The sequence below is a fragment of the Hemibagrus wyckioides genome, linkage group LG07 (assembly GCF_019097595.1).
Source record: "Hemibagrus wyckioides isolate EC202008001 linkage group LG07, SWU_Hwy_1.0, whole genome shotgun sequence".
In the NCBI taxonomy this organism is placed as follows: Eukaryota; Metazoa; Chordata; class Actinopteri; order Siluriformes; family Bagridae; genus Hemibagrus; species Hemibagrus wyckioides.
In genome coordinates, this window is record NC_080716.1 from 1,594,913 (window position 1) to 1,617,606 (window position 22,694).

Consider the following 22,694-nt stretch of genomic DNA (forward strand, 5'->3'; position numbering starts at 1 on the left):
AGAAAGACATTGCCTTTTCAATTAATTTTCAAGGGAAACAAGGGCAAAGCAAATATACTGTACTACTCTTAAACAGCCATGTGTCACCCGCCCAGCACATCGTGCTAAGAGAAAGACAGTCCAAGATGATACTGGATACGCTAGTTGACTTACCTGACCACCAAATCAGGCTGACGAACCACAATAGATGAAATTCTGGCCAGCTTGGACCCTACCACCAATCAGAAAAGGTGTCCAGCTGTTACCTTTTCAGTGGGGTGAAAAATGCTATCTTAACCCCTCCAGTCTAGTTCTGGCCTCTGTGTTTGAATATAATAGACAATGTTCATGAGTTCTGTAATGTGGAGGAAGGAGATGCCGACTATCAGGGGCGGAAGACTGATAACCAACAGCCGAGTGTTACGGAAGTAGAATGAGCTTTGTTCGTTTTTTCCCCCTGTGTAAGCAAGTCAGCATGTGTTCTTTCTCTCAGGGTTTTTTATTTATTACATTGGCCTCGGCCTGTCTGATGCAATTAACCAGTAAATGTGTAATAATATTCCCTCTGTGTAGTTGCTGTAAGTCATAATTACATCACCACTGTTTCTTTACATGCTCATAAGTCATAATTTCCATTCATGCTTTCAAAGCTAAATTGGGACATGAGCTGAAACATCATCTTTCATAACTGTTGAAGAGGAATCATGACAGATACCAGGTTGTAGGTGTTTAGACCGTTGTTCAGGGATCCAGAGTGTGGTGTATTATTCTGGGCAAATCTTGTAGTGTGGAGGCTTAAGACAAAAACCTGCCATTACATCAGTTACTAAATAAATCTCGCAGCCCAAGAATCAGATCTGGTGTCTGGTTGTGGGCTTGTGATTATATTGTTCCTTAAAGTAGCATGGATAGTAGGTTGTCTAGGCCAAAAACAACGTGAAACATAGCACTGTAATCAGAGCACCATCTAGACTTGAAGACTCTGCTGTGGGAGGATAGCTGGTGGGCTCGGTCCTACCAATAATTACAAGTTTCGCATGTTTCTCTGGGAGTAATGAGAGCATGCCTATTCTGTCACTTAGCCGAGTTGATTTTCGGAATGTTTTAACATTTGTGCCTGTGGCCATCTGACAGAATAAAGCTGACCCACACACAATTGTGTATACGGATCGCCCATACGCGGCCTCCGCCGATAGCAGACGTGGAGCAGCTGTGGATGTTATCACGCTCCCTGGGTTTTTATTTTTACTCTTGCTGTAATGCAAGAGAGCCACAACTAAGGAAAGTTGCAACTAAGAAAGGTTTTCCAGGAAAGTCTGAAAAGGATATATTCACCACCTTACTCTTACTTTCCTTGCTAAGGAAAACAAACTGCCATAATGTTCCCAGAAATCATAAACATTTTGGTCCTTTGGTGATAAGAATTTTCCTAGGATAAACAACTGCATGTCTAGAGCCAGAGTCTTTACCTTAAGTGTTTTGCTTCGCCAAATGAGCTTTAACTGGATCATTTTAATGAAAGAATTTCCAAGAACCTTTAAGACTCAGCGGTCCACTCGATGGTCACATGTATCGATGCCATCATGGACTAAATGTCTGGATGGAAAATAATGACCTTAAACAAGAAATGAAATGTGGATGCGTTGTGTAACAAAAAAAAAAAAATATCCAAAAGAGATAGATGCAAGTCTCAGATACATTTCTAGCCACAAGCTTCTGGATCTTGGTTACAATCTGAACATCCAGTAGAGACGCTGAAATTGAATATAAAAGCCAACATTTTGATAAATTAATATTTTAAAACCAAAGGTTATATTCCTGCTTATCATCTCTGCATTTAGCTCCAATGAGAAATTGTCCTAGCCAATATTTAATGCTTTTAGAGATAACAAAACTGTGGCACCCGTGAAACAAAGGCTTGTGATTTATAATGCATTTTATTATGGAAAGTGCTAGAACGTTCCATCGGGAAAAAAAAAAAAGAATGCACTGAATACTTAGGTTCAACATCATTATCTCTACCAGTGTATCATGACCCGGTTATATTTTTATTTTGGATTACATTCTGCCAACTCCTTCCTGGAATCTAAGACACCTTTAGCCTAAATAAGTCTGGGGTAAACCGATAGGTCCGGCTAAAAGCATAAGCATGCATGGAAAGCACTTTTTTAAATCAGACAACAAACGAAAGCTAAAATCGTATACCCAGTGTTACGAACTGCGCCATGCTAACCGGTGAGGATTTTTTTTTTTTAAATCCCAAATGTTTATTTCTAAATCTCGGCAGTGATAAGATCATTAGGAGGAAAAAAAGAAAGCGGTGCTAAGGTTGTGTCGACAAAATTTCAGGTCCTGCTTAGTCACCTTTTAGATTTCAGTAACAGTACCCTGCTTGAGAGAAGCGGACTATATTTAGACGCCTCGGTGTGGGTCGATGTGTTTAGCCTCACGTCATGCTGAACTTCATCCCCACAGAGATGTTAATATCAACAACCTCACCTTCAACACGTTTTAAATTATTCACTGCTGAAATATGAACCATTAACCAGGTTGCTTTCTTATATTTACCTTTGCCAGGGGAACGGAGCGAGGGCTTCGATTCATACAGTCGATCCTTTGATTCCGTCTCAACCTTTTTCTCCGAAGAAGGATGTGTGTGTTGGCTCTATTCCAGTGCAAAGGAAATCTATACTAAGTGCATACACACAGAGACACACACACACACACACACACACACACAGACATGTGCTTCTGTAACTGCGGGGACCAAAGTTTTGAAGTTGATTATTTACCTGCACACTCTGGTTCCTCTTGTAGCTACAGTTAATTGCACTTCGAATCAATTCCTCATCAGCTTCGTAAAAGGAAATCAAGAAAAACTGTCTTGAAGACTTTCATGTGGTGGAAAAACCTACTGACTGTTTACAAGGTGCAGAAACCGGAACCGACACAAATATATGAAACCAACGTCTAAACCTCAGAGCCGCTGTCGCATCCAATCAGAGCGGAGATTTCGACAGCTGGGAATGAAGAAGAGACGCAGGACATACAGAGAATGGTTTTGGATAAACTTTAATGTTTTTATCGAGTTGTAAAGACTGAAGGCACAGTAAGACCACATTGACTGAGTAGCCTTGAAGGGCACAGAGGAAAGGATTCGAAAACGAGGCAAGGAACAGGAAGAAAAAAAAAATAAGGAAAATCACATACAGTTGAATCAACAGATCAGATCAGGAAAAATGACGCCACGTTGAAAAGATTCTGAATCGACGGTCGGACATGTAGTGCAAGTCACCTCTGTGTAAACACAGCGCTCGCATTGTAGTGCAAGTGTTACTCGATGTTGACGAAAAGTACGAGTCTGCGTCTGTGTGAGCGACTTGGAACTGAAAAAAAATGTAACAAATAGAATTAGAAAGAAATTTCTTTGGTATCTTCTTTTGCATACATCGCAAAGATTTCCTAAAGGTAAGGTCCTATGAGATCCACTTTGCTTCTGGCTAGCGTAGGTTACAGCTACTATAAATTATTCATTGATGCTAACTAAGCCAATCAAATGCTAGATTGGAACACTTAGCAGATGTATTTCTTGCTTCTTTTGCACGATGTAGTGAACGTTTCTCATCACGGCCCGATTTTTTCTCAAATCTTTCCTGGTGCTAATCATTATTCCCAGCCTCGTTAGCATGTTATGTGATTTCCTATACATCGCAGTTCCACGGGCAATAGTTAATACGTTCAGGAATATTGTTTCAATTGAATTTTGCACGGAATCATGGAACATCTGTGAACAGTGTCTCGGTTTCGTCATCCCGCAGCACTCATAGGGCCCTAATAATGTGTCCTAATGAGGATGGGTAAAAAGTAAACCATTTTCCCACAGAAATGAAAAAAAAACAAAACAAAACAAAAAAACCCACAAACAAACAAGACGTCGCTTGATAAACACTAAAAACAAAACAAGGCTTTTGTCTCGTCAACCTGGGCCTCTGCTTCGGGGTCATTCCTCTGCATGAGCCTCGATAAATTAAACATAAACCTTGTTAAGAGGATTGTGATCAGAGGCCAGACGGAGCAAGTAGGCCTCACGCACCCCCATTACCGCTAACAAGGCTCCTGTATTAGAATCAACCCAACACACACAAACACACACACACACCACTGCAGCTCTTCAGCCAGTGCTCTCAGCCAGGCCCATGTGCAAAACTCCTTTAATTAGCATCTGTCAAAGCTACAACTTTCAGCAGGCAGCAGCTCAAAAAAAAAAAAAAAAAGAAACGTCTCAGAGCTCCACCGCTTCACTTTAACGAGGCTGATTTTGTATCCGTGGTGTCCTGGGGGCGGAGGAAGTCCGCCTCTCGCCATGTACTACCTCTTAGCACTAGCTTGTTCCGTCAGCTGTGTCAGGTACTCGCGCAGTTCCTTGGCTGCCTGAAAGCGTCCGAAGCGCTTCTGAGGCCGGGCGCATTCGTCCAGCAGTGCCGCGAGCTGACCGTCTTGGGCCACATCAGGGGGCGGGTCGTGGAGGAGGCCGCCGGTGGAGCCGCGCCACGTGGCGAAGCGAGACAATAGGTTCTGGCAGATGGCGTAGTAGTTGTGGTCGACAGTGACGCGGGAGCACAGGATGTCCTTGGAGAACGAGAGGCAGGCTTCTTTGTCGCATTCTTCGTAGCGACTCTCGTACCACGCGTCGTAGTTCTCCGGCTTGTCTGGAAAGAGATAGTAAAAATAGTAGCTAGTGCAGGGACTCACAAACCCACGTCATTTACACCCCTTTAACCACCTGGTAGAGTAAAATCTGACCACAAAATCTTGATGGACACATGCCGGACGCTTCAGGATAGTTATTTATTTCGCTTAGTATCTGGTTCATTTTTGCCAATTCCAAGTAGGAAGAAAGTATCTGTACGTGATAAATGTTTTCTGTCACTTAGCATATAGCAAGCCCTCCGGCTAGGAACGGACGCCTGGTGATGACGACGGATGGCTAATAATTCATAATTGCTGCTATATTCGTTCAGACAGGAGACGGCGAGAACAGAAGATCCACTTTCCTGGTCATCTGACACGACTCGATCGCACGCCAATAACTAATTACAGAGAATGAAGTCACTATCAGCCTCCAGGGAGCCAATTATCAGCTGAACCAAGCTAATCCAATGCCAAGCACACACACACACATAACATACACACGGTTCTGCTCTGCAGCTCTGTGTATTTGGAAGAAGTCGAGCAGGAGAACATGTCCTAGCCTCTCAGGACAAAGCGCGTGATGGCTGAAGGTCGAGTGGAACAGCAGCTCTGAAAGGTTGTTAACACAATGCTGGAAAAAATCACAGCGAAAAAAGAAATCACACTGCAGGGACGTGTGTGTGTGTGTGTGTCCTTGAGTCTTGAACTAGAAATTAAACTCCAAGCTTCACACACACACACACACACGCAGGAAATGCTTCAAAGAAACACAGTCAGAAATAGATGGAAGCCTCATTAACCCACTTAACTGCGACTTCCGAGAGTTAATAATATAATGAAGACAGCGAGAACATGGCGCATTCCGTCCTTTTATTCCTCCTGATGCAGACAGAAAGTACTACTTGAGTAAATGTCTAATTTAGTAATTAAATAAACCTTACGTAGTTTAGTAATTAAGTAAACAACTGAGTCAATGAAACAAATCGGTAAACAAGTAATTAAGTGAGAAATTCTATGCAAGAATGTAAAATTCAAAGGATCTAAGTAATTAACCAAGTTAACCAAGTAATTAACCAAGAAATTAGGTCACAAAGTAAGGAACTTCTCAACCAGGTTAACCAAGTAATTAGGTAATAAACTAAGTAACTACTCAACCACATTGACCAAGGTTGTGAGTTAGGGTGCAAGTTAACTTTGTAAGCAAGTAGGTTTGTACCTAAGAAAGTTAAGTAAGTAATTAACCAAGTTAAGTCAACCAAGTTACTAAGCATGGAACTTCATATGTAAGTACAAGTATCTAAGCAATTGTGTCATTCAGTCAATAAGTAGCCAAGTTAACCAATTAAGCACGTACCTAGTCTTATGCTACTAAGTAAGTGATTAAATACGTAGCTAAGAAATTAACTAAGTAATTATGTGAGCAAGTAAACATCAAAATAAAGATAACTGAGTAAATAAGCAAGTAACTTAATATGTAACTAACCAAGTTAACCAAGTAAATAAGCAACAAAGTACTTAAGCAGGTAATCAGATGAGTAAAGATGGTAAGAAGGTAATAAATAAGTAATAAACTTAAACCTAGGCAACTTAGTAGCCAAGTATGTAAGTCACTTAGGACGTATGAAAGCATAATGACTTGGTCTTTGTACTTAACTAAGTTAGTATGGAACTTCACAGCAGTTATTAAATAACTAAGTAAATTAGAATATATACAATTTTTAGTAAGTCGAGTACGTAAAGCAGTTAGTATGGAACTTAATCAAGCGAACTAAATAACCAGGTAAGTAACTTAGTTTTCGGTAAATGCTAATTTCAACTATTCTAAGTTAGTAAGTAACTAACTCAGGATGTAAGTAAGTAAGTAGATAAGGAACATGTGAGTGCAAGTAAATAATAATGAAATGAATGTGACCGATAAATAAACTTTGATTTACGGAACATCCTCACTTAACAGCTCATGGTCACACCTGCTATCAATAAAGAGTGTTATTAGACCTTATAAGCGTGACACAAAGACTTCATTACTACTGCTCTGGTGTGAAAATGAATGGTCAGGAAAAAAAGCTGGGACTAGTGACAGGCGTGTCCGTAATCCGTGGTGAAAATGTTTAGGGAATTATCGTAATAGGAAAATGTAATATTGGCTTCATGCTCTCACTCTACACATACAGAGAGAGAGAGAGAGAGAGAGAGAGAGAGACCATCTGGCAGCGTGGTTGGTGTCCTCAGAGCAGCATGCTACTTCGCTCCACTACACAGGGCTGTGTGCCAAATCACCAGCTTCCAGCAGTAGAGGCAGCAGCAGCAGCAGCTCGGGGCTCTGAGCTCGGCAGCACAGCACTAAACACACGACTCTTATTTAAACTGCCGCTTCATCGGTTCCTACATCGCTACATCTGATACGCAAGCTCTCGTCTCTAGGCGTGTGGAGGAAGAGCTACGGGTGAGGCCCGCTGCTCACAAATAAACATGGCAGCTTCTGGTGTAGGTCGCTTACTGCTGATCCCATAATGCCAGCAGTAATGAGACATCTTCTTTTACAACATAGTCAACAAGAAAAATCAAAATATTTAGATATTCAAATCTATTTATATTGATATATATACGAGGCTACTGATTTATCCTGAAATTACTTTCATTATTTAATACTTTTGCTTCGGTAAAAATGTTAATAACTACGTCATGAGTATCATTACATCACCAAGTAACTACACAAGTAACCAGGTAATTATCAAAGTAAATAAGCAACAACGTTTTAAATTACTACATATGTAGGTAAATAAATATGTAACTGAGCAAAAATGTGTCTAAATGAGTAAATGTGTCTAATAAAAATGATAATAAAAGTATATATGCATATAAGCGAGTAAATAAGTAACTAACTAAATAACGACTAACATAAGTGACTAACTGAATAACCAGGAAGATAACTAAGTAATTAAGTAACTAAACAACAAAGTTTCTAAGTAATTAAGTAACTCATTAAAAAGCTAAGCACATAACTATTTCATTACAAAAATAAGTTACTTACCAACAAATTTTTCTAAGTGACTACGCTATTATAAATTTGAATAAGAAACATTTCTAAGTAATTAATTAACTAACTAGTTAAAGTATTAACTACAATGATTATATAATTAGATAGCTAATTTACTCCATAAGCAAGACATGAAGTGAAGTAGTAATAGTATGGAAGGAAAGAAATCTAAAATAAAATAAGTGGAGCTCTACAGCTGATACGTACTCTGCCTAATCAGCCTCTTGTCGGCCACGATGACGTTCTCGGCATCCACGACGATGACTTTTCCGTCGCGCGGCCCGACGGCGAAGTTGTCAAAGCTGACGTCCAGCAGGTACAGAGCGAAGTCGAAGTCGTTGTTGGTGAGCTGCTCGGCGATGTCCATCAGCTGCTTGGCCAAATCCACGCGCTTCTCCCAGGCGGCGTTGTAGAAGCTCCACAGCTCCTCGCCCACGTAGTTTACGGCCACCATGCGGCCGCACGCGCCCAGGTACTTGGCGAAAGGCCAGCCCTCGTCTGAGGGGAAGCTCTGCAGAGACACAATGCGGCGGGAGTGTGGTTAGACGACTGAGTGCAAGGAAGGGGCTGGACTTCACACTCAACAAGTTCACACTTGCACAAAAATGTTACTTTCACCACACACACACACACACAGAGAGAGAGAGAGAGAGAGAGAGAGAGAGAGAGAGAATATTCCGGACATGCTGATTGTTTTGACAACAATTTAAAGATTAAAGTGTGTGTGTGTGTGTGTGTGTATGTGTGGTGTCATCGAGCAAGTCATTAAGCTTCACTCGAGAGCGCCGGATATCAGATTTCGTTCTAAAGATCATTAAAAATGGATGTGCGACTATTAAACTTTAATTTGTGTGGCTCAAATGTTTTGTGCAGGAGGAAAAAAAAAAAAAAAAATCAATCAATCAGTCAAACAAACAAAAAAAAACTACATTATGAGCTGTAGTAGCCGAATTTATTCAATGATTCGTTCATTTATTTATTTTTTTTTAATTTCTAAAAGATTTTTTTAAAAAAAAAAGGTATATATATATATATATATATATACACACACACACACACACACACTAACAAAAACATTTAGAAAAAACACTCTTAAACACTCCCCTCAAAAAACCCTGAAATATTTATCTGGATTTACCACTCATTTATTTATTTATTTTTCATTTGTAGCAGTTTTTTAAATTTTTTTTAACCATCTTTTTTTGTGGATATTTTGTCCCCCCACCCCACATTAAAATGTTAATTACTAAGCAATTTTACAATATAAACAAAAATACATAATACATATTTGAATGTTTATCAAGTAGTAATTTAAAAACAAAAGTAAAAAAAATTAAAAACATAAAAATAACTAAATAAATAATAATGATAATAAATATATATGCTTTGATTAACATGCTTTTATTATATTTTTTAAATAACAAAATGTTATTTAAAATATATAATAAGGATAACGTCTGAAAAAACAAATTGGTACAAAATCTATTGAGGAGCAGACAAAATGTTTACTAAGCTGCCAGCAACAATTACCATTATATTTAAAAAAGAGAAAGAAATGATTTGAAGAAAAAAAAAAAAAACTCTTCATAAGAATAAAAATTCTAAATGTTTAGGTTTAAGTGTTTGTTTACAAATACAAAAATGTTCATTGTCTGTTTATTATTAAGTAGAATTTGAAAACAAAACAAAAATAAAACCGTTTGATTAATTAAGTAAAGTGAATTAAAGAAGAAAAAAAACAACAAAAAGTTATGTAGCTCTTGAAATCTACTAAAAATAATAATCATCAGGTCCAGAAGACTTTAGCTAGCTAGATAATGCTAGCTGTTCACACAGAGAGGTGAACTCTGGGTACAAGCTAAAACAATAATCTGTAAAGGTGTTCAGAATCCAGGTCAGGTATCGTGGCTCAGATTCAAGATGGCCGCCCTTCCTGAACACCGAACACCATCCTCGACCCCGGCTGATGAATGAGGGAGGACAGACGGAACAGGTCACACTGCATGTGTGAGATATTTAAGATGCTTTTTTGTGACATTTTGATGGTTTTCAGGATGAGAGGAGCGTGTGGAGGAAGCAGCGTGCACTAAAGAGTGCCAGAGACGCAGCCGGTGTGAGAAAGTCAGGCGAGAAATGTTCTGGTTTAACACGTCACTCACACACACACACACACACACAGCAGAGTGTGATTAACAAAATCGCACAAACATGCATGAAATGTCATGACAAGGAGAAAAGGAGGCAGTTAGAGGACGGGGCAAGGGTTCGGGGGTTCGTATAAACGTGTGATTGTTTTATCTATCAGAAAAATAAAGAAATTCCTGAGGTTATGTGGATGTGTTATGTGGAAGAAAGCAACAATCCAAAACATAAAAATAAGATGTTGAAAATGGGGAAAAAACTGAAATATTTATCTGGATTAATTTATTTATTTAATTTATTTATATTTTGTCATTTGTAGCATACTTTATTTCTTTTTTTTACTAAAAGTTGTATATATTTTTTTTTTATAGAAATTATGTTTATTATTTGAAGTTTTAAAAAAATGCCAATGACTTGACAATTTTCTTTACAATTGATCTAAAATGTAAAAAATAAAAATAAATACATACAAATAAATAAACAAAAGAACTATTCAAACTAGAAAAGAAAAACATTTACAGAAAAATAATTATATATATATATATATATATATATATATATATATATATATATATATATATATATATATATATGAAAAATCAGCTTATAAAAATGTATTAATTAAAAATAAAAATAAAAAAATAAAATAAGTGTTAAAAAGAAATGTTTATATTAAAATATTGAATATAACGGAGTAAAAAGCTGGGATCCATGTAGATCTGAATAAAAATGGGATGTCAGAGGCTCTGTGGAGGTTTGAAACGAGTCAGAGAGACGGCGTGAAGGAAGAAACTCGATTACGGAGCTGGTTGAGCGGGCGTCCAAAGGTCACTTCCACAACAGGGAGGCGAAATCCTGTCAAAACACTCATTTCTCATTTGCGAGGCACGGGGCGATGTGGAAATAAAGCCGTCACGCTCGCGCCTTCTGCGTCCGTGTGTGAGGAGAAGTGATTAGAGCTGCGGAGTTTTATTCAATGTGTGTGGAAGGAGTCTTTATTTTTTTTGACAAGACACAAACATGGTAGTTAAAAGGCGCTAATCATTTGGGAAAATACGCAGAATGTGATTAATTCTAGCGATTTCCGACTGGAAACTTCTTGGAATATTGCCTTACGGTCCAGAATACTTGTTTCAGCCATTTTATCTCTCTTTACCATTTCACTCCGCCCACATTTCAGCCTGACATTGGCCAGCGCCAGCCAGATAATTCTTTATCTGGAAGAACTAATTATTAACTTTATCTGAAGAACTAATTAATTAATTAATAAGTCTATGAAGCTGGAAGCTGAATGACCGAACTGAACATCAAGTGTCTTTAACTTTCCATTTTTGGTTGTTCGGGGGCAGAGCTTTGTGTGTTGGGGCCGGACTCAAGGAGTCCGTGACCAAATCTGTTCTTTAAAAGCTTTAATAACTGAACTTTCATAGATACTGTTGCTTGATTAATAAAAAAAAACCCTGTAATTGTTTAACATCAGTGGGGGGAAAAAAGTATAATCTGGAATATTTTGACCTGCTTACATCACCACCACATCATCTTCTGCAGAGTGGATTTTTCCCCTCTCCAGTATATATATGTATATATGCTGTTGCACGCTTCGGTACACTCGCTGCCCCTCGGTGGCGGCTGCTCTGTTTGAGCTCCACGGCAACAAGGCGAAAAAAATAGCCGGTGCTGAATTCACCCTCGTTAACACAAACAGCGGTAGGGAGCGCCGCAGGTCTCCTGTCCATTTTGGGAGTGTTTAAGAAGGTGCCCGGGGCACGGCAACCTCATAATAACCTCATTGTCAGGTGAAGGATGCGAGGCGTGCTAGATTAATACCTCGATAGACGTGACCCTTGAGGCGCTGCCTGAGCTATTCTCAGCCTTGCTGAGCAGATGGGCCATGTTCTCAACAGAGCAAGGAGTAATTTACTCAGCCTTTTCTCTTTTTTTGCCTTTACCACAGCACAAAACGCCGTTCTGGCTACAAGAATATAATTCTCCAGTTACACACACACACACACACACACACACACGTTCCTCAGAGTAAAAGTGCCCCGGTCCCTTTTGCTCCAAACTACTCCGCTAATGCAGGGCAGCAAATTGTTTTCCGACCGCTTAGCTAAAAATATCTGGCTGGAAACGAGCAGCGCGCGGCTCCTGTGGTGGGAAAAATGGGAGGCAGCCATACTGCCGTACGTCAATGTCAAAAAAATTGACAACTTAATATGGAAGCGGAGACAAGGTGACAAACCGTTTGATTTCTGCGCCTGCCTGAGGAAGCCGGGGAGAATCTGGAGGGAGGGTTCGGTTCGGGTTTTTAAGTGTTCGAGAAGCCTGGCTTTTCTTAGCCTGGCAGGCGATGATGAATGATTTAGAAAAAGAAAAAAAAAAAACGTTTGAGAAAGGAGAGAGCTTTCTCCACCTGAGGGATCAAGAAGAAACTTCAACAGCTTTAACATGTGACCATCAGTGGCATATGAATCTTCGTAGACAGTACAGATCAGTCCATTTTAACTATAGAGGATCGTCTACCAATCAGAACACTCGAGGTGTCAGGTAGGGCGTTAATAACGTAATGTACGGCAGATTACAAAACACAGAGGAGGGAAAGACACAAAGTAATCAAGTTTTTACCAAGGTTTTCGGCAAACTGAGGCCTTTCCCACGTTAGTTTTTCTTTTTCTGGTTTTAGACAAGTAGAAAACCATTTATTTCCCCACACATCCAAGATCTTCTATCAGATTTTTCTCTCGTGATTTACCAATAGAACAATTTTAACTTCTCGACTGAAAAAAAGACATTAAAACAATCAATTCCATCATACCAGTCAAGGTACAGGCAGTCGTGAAGTGAATGTTACTCACAGCAGCAGAGTTATATGACAGCTTAGTGTTGGGTTTTATTTTGTTAGTAAAAATATTCCCTTGTTAACCAGATCAAGTTTCAGTTGTGGTGCATTCAGGGTTCAGCTGCTCCACACTATAGCTACAGCATTGAGGTACCACCAGGACGAAGCAGGAAGTAGTGTTCATTTTCTTTCTCTGGTTGTTGGACCTACATGCTGGACAACTACAAATAATAACTTTCTTGCCTCAGATACCGGGGGACTAATTTGATTTCCACTCCTTGCCTGAGTTCACTTTTTTACTCATAGGAAACAGTGAAGATAAGGAAAGCAGCTCAAGCAAAATCCCCCCCAAAAGATTACATACCTGGAGCACCAAAGGCTCCGGGTTGAACGCCAGCGTCATCAGTAGCTGCATCCTCTCAGTATCCTTTAGATTCTTCAAGAGGAAGCTTCCAGAGTCTTTGGTCTCGGCGTACCTCCTGACAACCCGATCTAGGAGTCTCTGGGAGGGGCAGTGCACCATATCCGACCAGCCTTCCACCACCTCGGGCGTCAGCAACCTCACGTCCCCGTTGAGTCTCGCAAACTCCGTTTTGTACATGGCTTGGACAAGGTCGCAGCGAGGTCTTCCCGTGGCCCTCTTGCATATCTTCTGATCGATCTCTGCGAGTTCTGCGTTGGAGCCCAGGCGTTTGAGCACCACCCTCCGTGTGCCTTCCCGGGGCTCACCATACTGAGCAAAGTAAACGTTTTTCACGTTAAAGAAGTCCAGAAAGCGCAGTCTCCCCCAAGTCTCGAAGGTCACCTGGCCGTTCGTGAACTTGCGACACCAGCTGGTCCCGAAGCAGGCCGGACACTTGTTGAGGCTGATGAAGCGGCGGTCGGTGAGCTCATTCCTCTGGAAAGAGGCCAGCAAGTTGTGGGTGTTCATGAGCAAGACGACGAACAGAGCCGCGATGAAAAGGAACTTGCCGCACCGGTAGACGCGGGCGAGCTTCAGCGAAAGCAGGCGCAACATGCTGAACCGCAGTGGCACGAGGAGGATCGGTACAGTTCAGTCTCCCTCAATGCCACTGTCCCAAACCTCTTGGTGTTACATGCTTCATCGTCAGCATTCGTCAGCTATAATGATCCATGTTGGCAGCGAGGCCTTTGATTCATGCCGCTGACCTCAAGAATCTCTGACCCCATGTCTGACACTCAAGACGCTCACGCTCTAGCATTGGCCATCCTTCTGAGGAGTCACCTGGAAAAAACACATTAAGTTTGTTAAGAAAACAAACTTTGTATTATGTATCCTAGTATCATCACGGAGAACTACATTTTCTGAGATACTTTTTATTCAAGTTCTGATGGAGCTAATGCTTGACGACAGCCAGAGGAAGGGCATCAAATCGTTAATATTGCAGAATCATTATTACATAATCATATGACCCAGCCTGAACTTTCTGAAAGTGTGATGAGTCAAGCAGAGATTTCCTCTTGCAATTAAAAAGTTGTGTCTCAAGAGTTTCTCCTTAAGACGTTTTAAAATCACGCTGCTTTTTTTTTTTTTTTTTTTTTTTTTTTATCCCCCCCCATCTGCGTCTGAAACGCAATTCAGCTGAGTCGACGCGTACAGGGGCCTGGGCGAATCTCACTTGCATGATCCTTCGATATTAAATTTAATTGCAAAATGTAATTGGGGAGATAAAACAGAAAGCAGAAGGATATAAGGACGTGTGCCAGACCAATTTGATAAGACCGGACAATGGCGTACATATCTCATTCTTGTCCTTCGGCGGCGGGGAAATTTAATTACTTTAAAATGACAGGGAACACTTTTGTCTTCTGTTCATAACCATTAACGCAAGCCACAAAGAGACTATGCTCGTCTACAAATTAGTCCTCACACACACATTAGAATTACTTTCTAATTGCTTTCGTGCCTCTATGAGTCATCAATTATCTCGTTTCACACTGCTTCAATTCCCACCTCACGAAGACTTTTTAAAGGAGGTTCAATAAAACACACGCTGGCACATAAAATAAATATGTAATGCTTAAGGAGAACGAAATTGGACAGCTCAGATGTAGCTAATTCGGGAAGGTGACGGAAGGCAGGCTCGGGCTTGATAACTGCATCCTTAGGGAATTGCGTCGCTATTCAGACTTCTAAAATAAAGATCATAGTAACAATTACTTACATTATAGCAACATAGTCCTGTTGGGGCTCCTGAGTGGTTAAGGGCCTTGCTCAGGGCCCCAGCTTGGTGGATGTGCGATTTGAACACACACACACAGTATATACAAGACTTCACATATACGTTATGTTAGGAGTTACTGGTTGCCATAGTAACAACATCCGGCAATCATTCCAACACCGGGTTTCTTACTAAAATGAAACAATTTGGTGTTTGCATATAAAATTCAGCAGTGTGTATCTGCATCCTATCCTACCAGAGTCACTCCCATTGGTAGTCGCTGCACCACAGTCCAGGACATGCCCACGTCTGTTCACTGACGGATTACAGCAATCATTTCACACGACTAGATACGCCCAACTGATTATCAGCATACACCCAGGATTATGCCAAAACCAGAAAAACAACTTTTAGGAGTAGGTGTGTTGGGTTTGCCTGGAATGCCATTAATCACCAGAACGGACGACGCCACGCTGCTTTCTCTCTCTGTGAGTTGAGCCCTTGCACAAACAACAACAACCACTTTCCTTGAAGGAAAAAATAAAATCTATATTAATATACATTATACTGTATATGTACGTATATTTCGAAAACTTGGCTTGCACTCGGCTCGCACACGTAGGCAGGGAAGAGAAAACCAAGATGTGTTTAAGAGCATCGGCAGATGGTGAGAGATGACTCATAAAGCTCTGGTTTCATCAACACTCCAGATGAAAACTGGGCACAAATCTGGAGCCCGAAGCTCCAAACTAGGCGGGATGCAGCTCTGGTTTACTGAGGAAGAGAGGAGGGCTTTGAGGGAGATGTTTGAAACCTTCTAACTTGGAGAACTTGTGTGTATGGATGTATATATGACCTTTTAAGTGGCTGAACACTGGCCGTGTCTCGCCTTGGACCTGGAAATGAAAAACCACAGCTGCTGCGGTTATTGAGTGCTGCGGTCGATAATGTTTGATCACAGAAGCATTATGCTGCCGGGACAACAATCAAGCAGCACTCTCTCTTTCTCTCTCCCTCTTTTCTAGCCCAGGGTAATTAAGCTGTTCGACGTCCACCACATTACAGTCAGCAACTATTAGCATGCAGCTCAGGGCCTAAGGAACAAACTACAACCAGGACGTAGCTAGAGTTTCTGCATTGTTAAGTATTAAAGCGCAGTGCTGCTGAATTCTCCGTTCTGACTGGCCGAAGGGATGATAGATACAAATTGCAGGTTTGGATATTCCAAAATGTTTTTATAGCAACACTGCTATAAATGGTTTTTCCACTACGGGACAGTCTTCAGGACTGTCAATTCCGTATCAGTAAACAATTGTTTACTCATAGATTCCTACAGGACAAATATATACAACGTGTGTAAGCGTACAATGTTTTTCCACCACAGGAAAGTCTTCCGCACAGAGGAAGTTAACACTAGCTGCTTCAAGAGAGAGAAATAAAGAAGACTGGTGTGTGTTTGTATGGTAATTAATGCTGCAAGAAGCGATTGACGGGTCCAAGCACAAGCAGGGTTGCTGCAATGCTGGTTAGCATGACAACCCTTTGTGCTAGGAACACAATTATAAATGTATGAAGTGGTATGAAATACGGAAAAGAAAACACCACATGATGCACTCTTTTGTCGCCTTATATAAAAACCTTCTTTTTTTTTTTTTTTAAGTAGCTGCTCCTGTATTGCCTCAAAAAAAAAGCAAAAAAAAAAAGCTAGTGCCCGTATTAGCACAGTTTCCTCATTAATAGGGACCGGAGAAGAGAAGTTTATAACTTTCATTATTTTTTTTCATAACTCTGTATGCGGACGCGAGATAAATTTATTGCTACCTTCGTCTCGGCAGACGCTTTGTTTTTCATTAAAGTGTCGCTGTGACTCCAGCGTTTCCCCGAGTCACTGATGATGAGGAGAATCCAAATAAAAACCAAAAGTGACCAAAGAAAATAACAAAAGCAACAAAAAAAAAAAAAAAATGCACTTGACCATAAAATTTTTTTTACGTTTAAGTTAAAAGTTTAAAGTTAAAATGTCATCCAAAACTCAAACTGAATGAAAGAGAGAGAGATTAAATGTCAAAAGCTCTATGTTTGAGTTTCCTGTATAAGTGAGATTTGGACTTTAGTGTTGATTTAGCGGAGTGGCTTTAGCTCGAGCGTTTTTTTAGCTGAAAAAAAGAAAACAAATATTTTAAATATTATTTTAGTTTAGAATTATTGCTATGATGATTATTTAAATTTATTTTTATATAATTTAATGATTATTACTATTTAAATTCTATTTTTAATATATATTTATAATTCAAATATTGTTTAGTTTCAAGGTATTATTATAATTATTATTATTTAAATTCTATTATATACACACATTTTAAATATTCTCATATATTTGTTTAAAATTATTAGAATTATTATTATTTAAATTGTATTTTTTTACATATATTTAAAACATTATTTTCAAATCTTTTTTTTGTTTACAATTACCTTATTATTATTTAAATATATTTAAAAACATTTTTATTAAATTAATTGATTTTATTAAACTTCAGCAGCACTGCAGCTGTTTATCTGAGCAAACTTTCTTTAGGCGAAATGAAATAAATAAACAAACGTGACACTGCGACGTGTGTAAACAGGACAGTAGACTTCGCGTGATCTGTCGCTCGCTACGTCACGGCAGATCTGAAAGCCAAATGAACGAATGTAAACGTTGGCACCGAGACTGAATTCCGACACCGCGGCGTGTTTGGACTTCTGGAAGGGGGTGGGAAATAATCCAGAGCTCCTTCCGACAGGCGCTGCTTATGCAAACAAGACGCAAACGTGTGTACGTGCCTCACGCCATGCTAAGGACCAGCAGGAGGGGATGTGAGACGGCTGTGGAAAAGTTCTCTTTTCCCTGTTTTCTGGAGTCAGCCTCCAGGTTCTGTTGAATAAATCAGAGAGCTCATGGAGGATCGTTAAGGAAGTGGAGCTATAAATGACTTCTTTGAATGTTGTGCGAATTTAGTTAAAGGACAATAATTAGTCAGAATTAAAGTTAGTCAGGCTCTTAACTAGGCTTCATGGATAACATTAAGTCATTGAGTAAAATATGACATTAATGACTAGCACAAAAAACTAATCTGATGTGACTGTATGCTTCAACAATAGCATTCATTTTGCTTGTGTGTGTGTGTGTAATCATTTTTGATATGGAATCAACTCCAAAAGATTCACACTTGACTCCTAGTTTTCAATGCCTAATCAAAGTGAATTGAATCTTTTTAGGATTTGAACATTTTAGAGTTTAATTTAAAATATATATTGTGTAAAGCGTATGTCAATGAACAATATTATTTACAGACTAACTGATTCAAACAGGCTTCCTCGGTCGCTGCCTAACGAACGTAGCGTAACGAACACACTTCACGACACGAATTTGACACTAGCCTGATCGAGTCGTCAGACGAAAGGGATAATATGATACAGAGAGGTAAGCGAAGACGATGCAAAAAAGTTCTTTAACCATCTTTACGCTGTTGTTCTCCACCGTTTCCATCAAACGAGAGACATGACACAGAAGTGACGTGACTCGGCACTACAGGAAGCTTCGAAACGGTCCATGTAGAAAATACTGAGATGACGAGCTAGGTATTTTTATCAATGGAAAATTTTATAAACCTTCAAGCCTGAAGTCAAAAACCACTGCGAGTCTGAAATCAGGAAGTGCACAGCACAGCCAGATAATTCTCCTAGAGGCAAAAAAATCAACACGTAACAAATAAGCGGAAAAAGCAGAAGAAGAAATCTGAATATTAGGCCACGCCCACAACTCCATAGAGGAGCTGAGCGTTTATAACCAAGACAAAGAGGAAAGAAAAGCCACGATTTTATTGCTGTTTGCTGCTTATTCAGTGCATGCAGCTGCTCAAACACAGCTTTATTTTCGCAGCTGCTGTACTTTCACATCCCTTTATCAATCACGTGACTGATTACACGTGTACTCTGTAACATTAAAAGCTAACCTATTTTTACCATCATCTTGTTTTTATCCCTCATACAACAAACCGAGGCTGTGATACAGTGGAAATAATATTCTCTCAAGCATTAACGGACCATTCAGAAGAAATTCCTACAAAGAAATTAATAAAAAATTTCTAAAAAAAAAAAAAAAAGATTAAGAATCTCATACAGCTACATACACAGTCTTGGATTGATCCGGAAAAAAAATTGTAATGAGAATACTATCTCTGACGTTTTGGGAATTATTTTTTAGTATTCGATTAATTGGATTATTATTATTATTTTTAGTAAGTTGGTTAACTGAATTAAATAAAGTTTATTTTCCTGCATTTATTTATTTATTTTTTTGCAGGCATTTCCAAAGCAAAAAGAAAAAACTATTAGGTGGCATATGTTAAGAAATAAAAAACAGTTTTATGATAATAAATAAATATATATATTAAAATGTAATTTATGACAAAAAAAAATCTAATTTAGGCTTCGAACAAAGTGAAAACTCGACTAAAACGATTCAGTGAGTCAAATGACTCGATTCACACAAACGACTCAAAAAATTTTAAGCTCAACATATATATATATATATATATATATATATATATATATATATATATATATATATATATATATATATATATATATAAAAATTTATTTACAAATATTTTTTTGCTTGAAATGAGTTTTAGGATTATTACTATTATTTAAATTATTTTGTTCTTTATTTGTTTTAAAAATATATGTTCAAATATTATTTTGAATTATTATTATTAATGAAATTCTATTTTTTTATATATTTAAAAAATATTTTCAAATATTATTTTTGACCAACATTATTAGCATTATTATTAAAATTCTATTTCTTCGATATTAAAAAAAAAAAAAAAACTATTTTCAAATACTATTTTTTGTCTAAAATGATTATTATGAAAGAAAAACTGGACTAAACGATTCAGTGAGTCAAATGACTCGATTCACGCAAACAACTCAAACATTTTTTTAAGCTCAACCGAGTATTTATCGTGTGTCAAAGTCGAGAAATCTTGCTTAAGCTTAAATATACGTCTTGCTATGCGATTTTTCATTTTTCACCAGAGGAAAAGAAACGTTTTAAAACAGTTTTTTCTTTAAAAACAACAACAACTTTGGACTCGGTGTTAAGGAGTCGAGTTCAGGTATATTGTTCAAAGAAGAAAATACTTTTGTTCTATAATAAACACGCTATAAATGATTATTTATTCATTATAAATAGCAAATAATACACGGGTGCAATGTATCTTTTTTCGTAGACTTGATAACTGTTTATTTAAAGTAAAAGAATATCTATCTGAAGGAATATCCGCTAATAAGTAAATAATTCGTGGCATATCGTCAACACCGCAGAAGCCTCGCTAGCAGACTAGCTAACTCTCGTTACACTAAAGTTCACAAGAAAAGTTGCAGTATTAAGAGTTTTTTCTCACTCGAGTGAATATCTATACCCACATAAGACGCTTTAAGTTGTTATATTTCTAAATAAACGGCAATAAAGTGAAGTAAATCCGACATACGCACCAAACGACTCCGGAACCGATTCATCAACTCCGAGCTCCGTCTCTCATCGCCTTCACTGCGCTTCAACCGTCACTTTATTTTCGGCTCGTGCCTCACAGCGGGAATCCGGTTTTATTCCTCTGAGAGAGTAAAAAGCATTTCTGCATCCCGAATTTAAACTCCGACTGCGATTTCTTTTCTTTTTTTTCTCTCTCTCTTTCTTTCTCCCTAACACTCTAGAGCTGCACGGCAGAGAAAAAAGCTCCGAGTCTGTCCGCTCCGGCTTCGCGCTTACGAGTCACGACACATCGGACGCGTTTACGATACTCTCCTGGTTACTATAGCGACGCAGGTTCAAGCTCCTCCCCGAACATACACGCAAACTCGAGAGTGCCCTGCCCACTGACAACCAGGAAATTATTTTTTATCACTTATTAAAATAATAACAGTAATACTACGAATTATATAGCTTTTTTAATTTCTTTATTGTTTTATTTAATTTTGTAAAATATTTTGTTTAATATAAAAAAAACAAAAAACGAAGAAGAAATACTAATTTTATTATTATTATTATTATTATTATTATTATTATTATTATTATTCCTAGTAAAATTATCAGTAGTAATTAATATAATACAGTATTTTATTCTTCCTTTTTTGGCTTTATTTCTTGTATAATGTATTATAATTATTATGCATAAATTAAAAGTATAATAATTCATTATAATTTAAAAGAAATAAGGATGGTGTATAATTACAGTGTAGTAGTCGTAGACTACTTTATTTTGTTTCCTGTTAAATCTTTTTTAAAAAAATAAAAAATAAATAAAATCATTAACAATTTTCATGTATAAATGTCATAATGCTATATCATGTTTTGTACTCTTGTATAAAAAACATTTAAAAATCATTCCCTATTCAAATATTTAAAATATATTTTTTAAAAGTACATTATAGGACATAAATAGTTAAATGAATAACTTTCGATCGTATTTATTATTTCTTTATTCGATATTATTATTGTTCGTTTTATTTTATATACAAACCCGTGATTCTTCTATTTTACCTGGATTGTGCTGCCCTCTAGCGGTCGTTTCCACACACTGCACCAACGTATTAATTCAGAAAGATATTAATTTATAATAATATAATATTATAATATTAATATTAATTCAGCTCTGCACAGATCAGAGATTTTTCTGATTTTAAATTCAACACACAAGTTCAGGACTCGGGTCAGGACAGGTCAGGGATTTGTGCACTGTCATTATTTACTATAAGACAGAATTCTAAAGCTTGGAGGAAGAGAAATGGATTAAACAAAGAAAAAGAAAAGTGTCTGGTTTGTATTTCACATGAAGAGACGCAAGAAGAGAGCTCGAGATCACAGTAATGGAGAACTGAAAATGCCCTTAAGACAAACCACCACTACTACCACCACCACCTCAAACAACAACAACAACAACAACATCTCATACAGCAGTTAAGGCCACGTGAAAGTTACTATTACATTTTGCACACACACACACACACACACACACACACACACACACACACTCACGTCTGCGTCATGATTATAACTTAAAAACAACAACACAGTAAGATCACGTGCAAGAGCTCACGTGCGAGAGCTTTACAACAACAACAACAACAACAAAATAAATCATCTATTTATCTATCCATCCACAAAAACATCTCTACCTCTCTCTCTCTCTCTCTCTCTCTCTCTGACATGAAAACGGTGTAATTCAGCGACACTGAACACCAGAGGGCGCCACAGTCCAATACAGAGTCCGCGCTTAAATTCTGCAATCTGATTGGTTGGAAGCCGTTGCTTCATTTTTAATTCAGCAGCAAGGAAAGGAATGATCGTCTCCATGGTAACAGCTCTTGTTTTTTTTTTTGTTTTTTGTTTTTTTACAAGAACATGTATAATATGGCCTAAGGATAATAATAATAAAGAGTTTTTATTATTATTATTATCCTTTGGTCATGTTATACAAGTTCTCTTACAAAGACTGACATAATGGAAGGAGTCTCCAGTTTCAGAGAGATCTTTTCCCATATAGAGTGTGCTTTCTTTCCTCAAGTTCACTTCAAGTGAGAGAAAAGAGAAGCCACGACATGATCCAACTTGTTAGCTTACCACCTCAGCTCGAGCCGCATCACGCCACTCCTTCAGCTCGAGCTTTTCCAATGTTCACAGAAATCTATGTGGATGATATGTCCTTCACGACAAATCTTTTGTCTCGCCAGTGTCATCTTCAGTTTTTCAGTCTATCTAGATTCTTGCTGCTATTAT

At 38.3% G+C, this 22,694-nt stretch overlaps 1 protein-coding gene across 2 annotated transcripts; it reads right to left on the reverse strand.

Annotated features, from left to right (window-relative positions):
* Positions 1–3,033: 3,033 nt before the first annotated feature.
* Positions 3,034–20,706, reverse strand: dipk2aa (divergent protein kinase domain 2Aa). Of its 2 annotated transcripts, XM_058394990.1 has the most exons (4): positions 20,414–20,706; positions 13,054–13,935; positions 7,916–8,219; positions 3,034–4,688 (listed from the first exon to the last, which is right to left on the reverse strand). In XM_058394990.1, exons 2-4 carry the CDS (start codon positions 13,705–13,707, stop codon positions 4,348–4,350), a joined length of 1,299 nt encoding a protein of 432 aa, XP_058250973.1. In that variant the 5' UTR covers positions 13,708–13,935; positions 20,414–20,706; the 3' UTR covers positions 3,034–4,347. The 2 variants fall into 2 exon arrangements, with proteins under 2 accessions (XP_058250973.1, XP_058250974.1); XM_058394991.1 differs by lacking the exon at positions 13,054–13,935 and having other exon boundaries at positions 20,414–20,705.
* Positions 20,707–22,694: the final 1,988 nt, after the last annotated feature.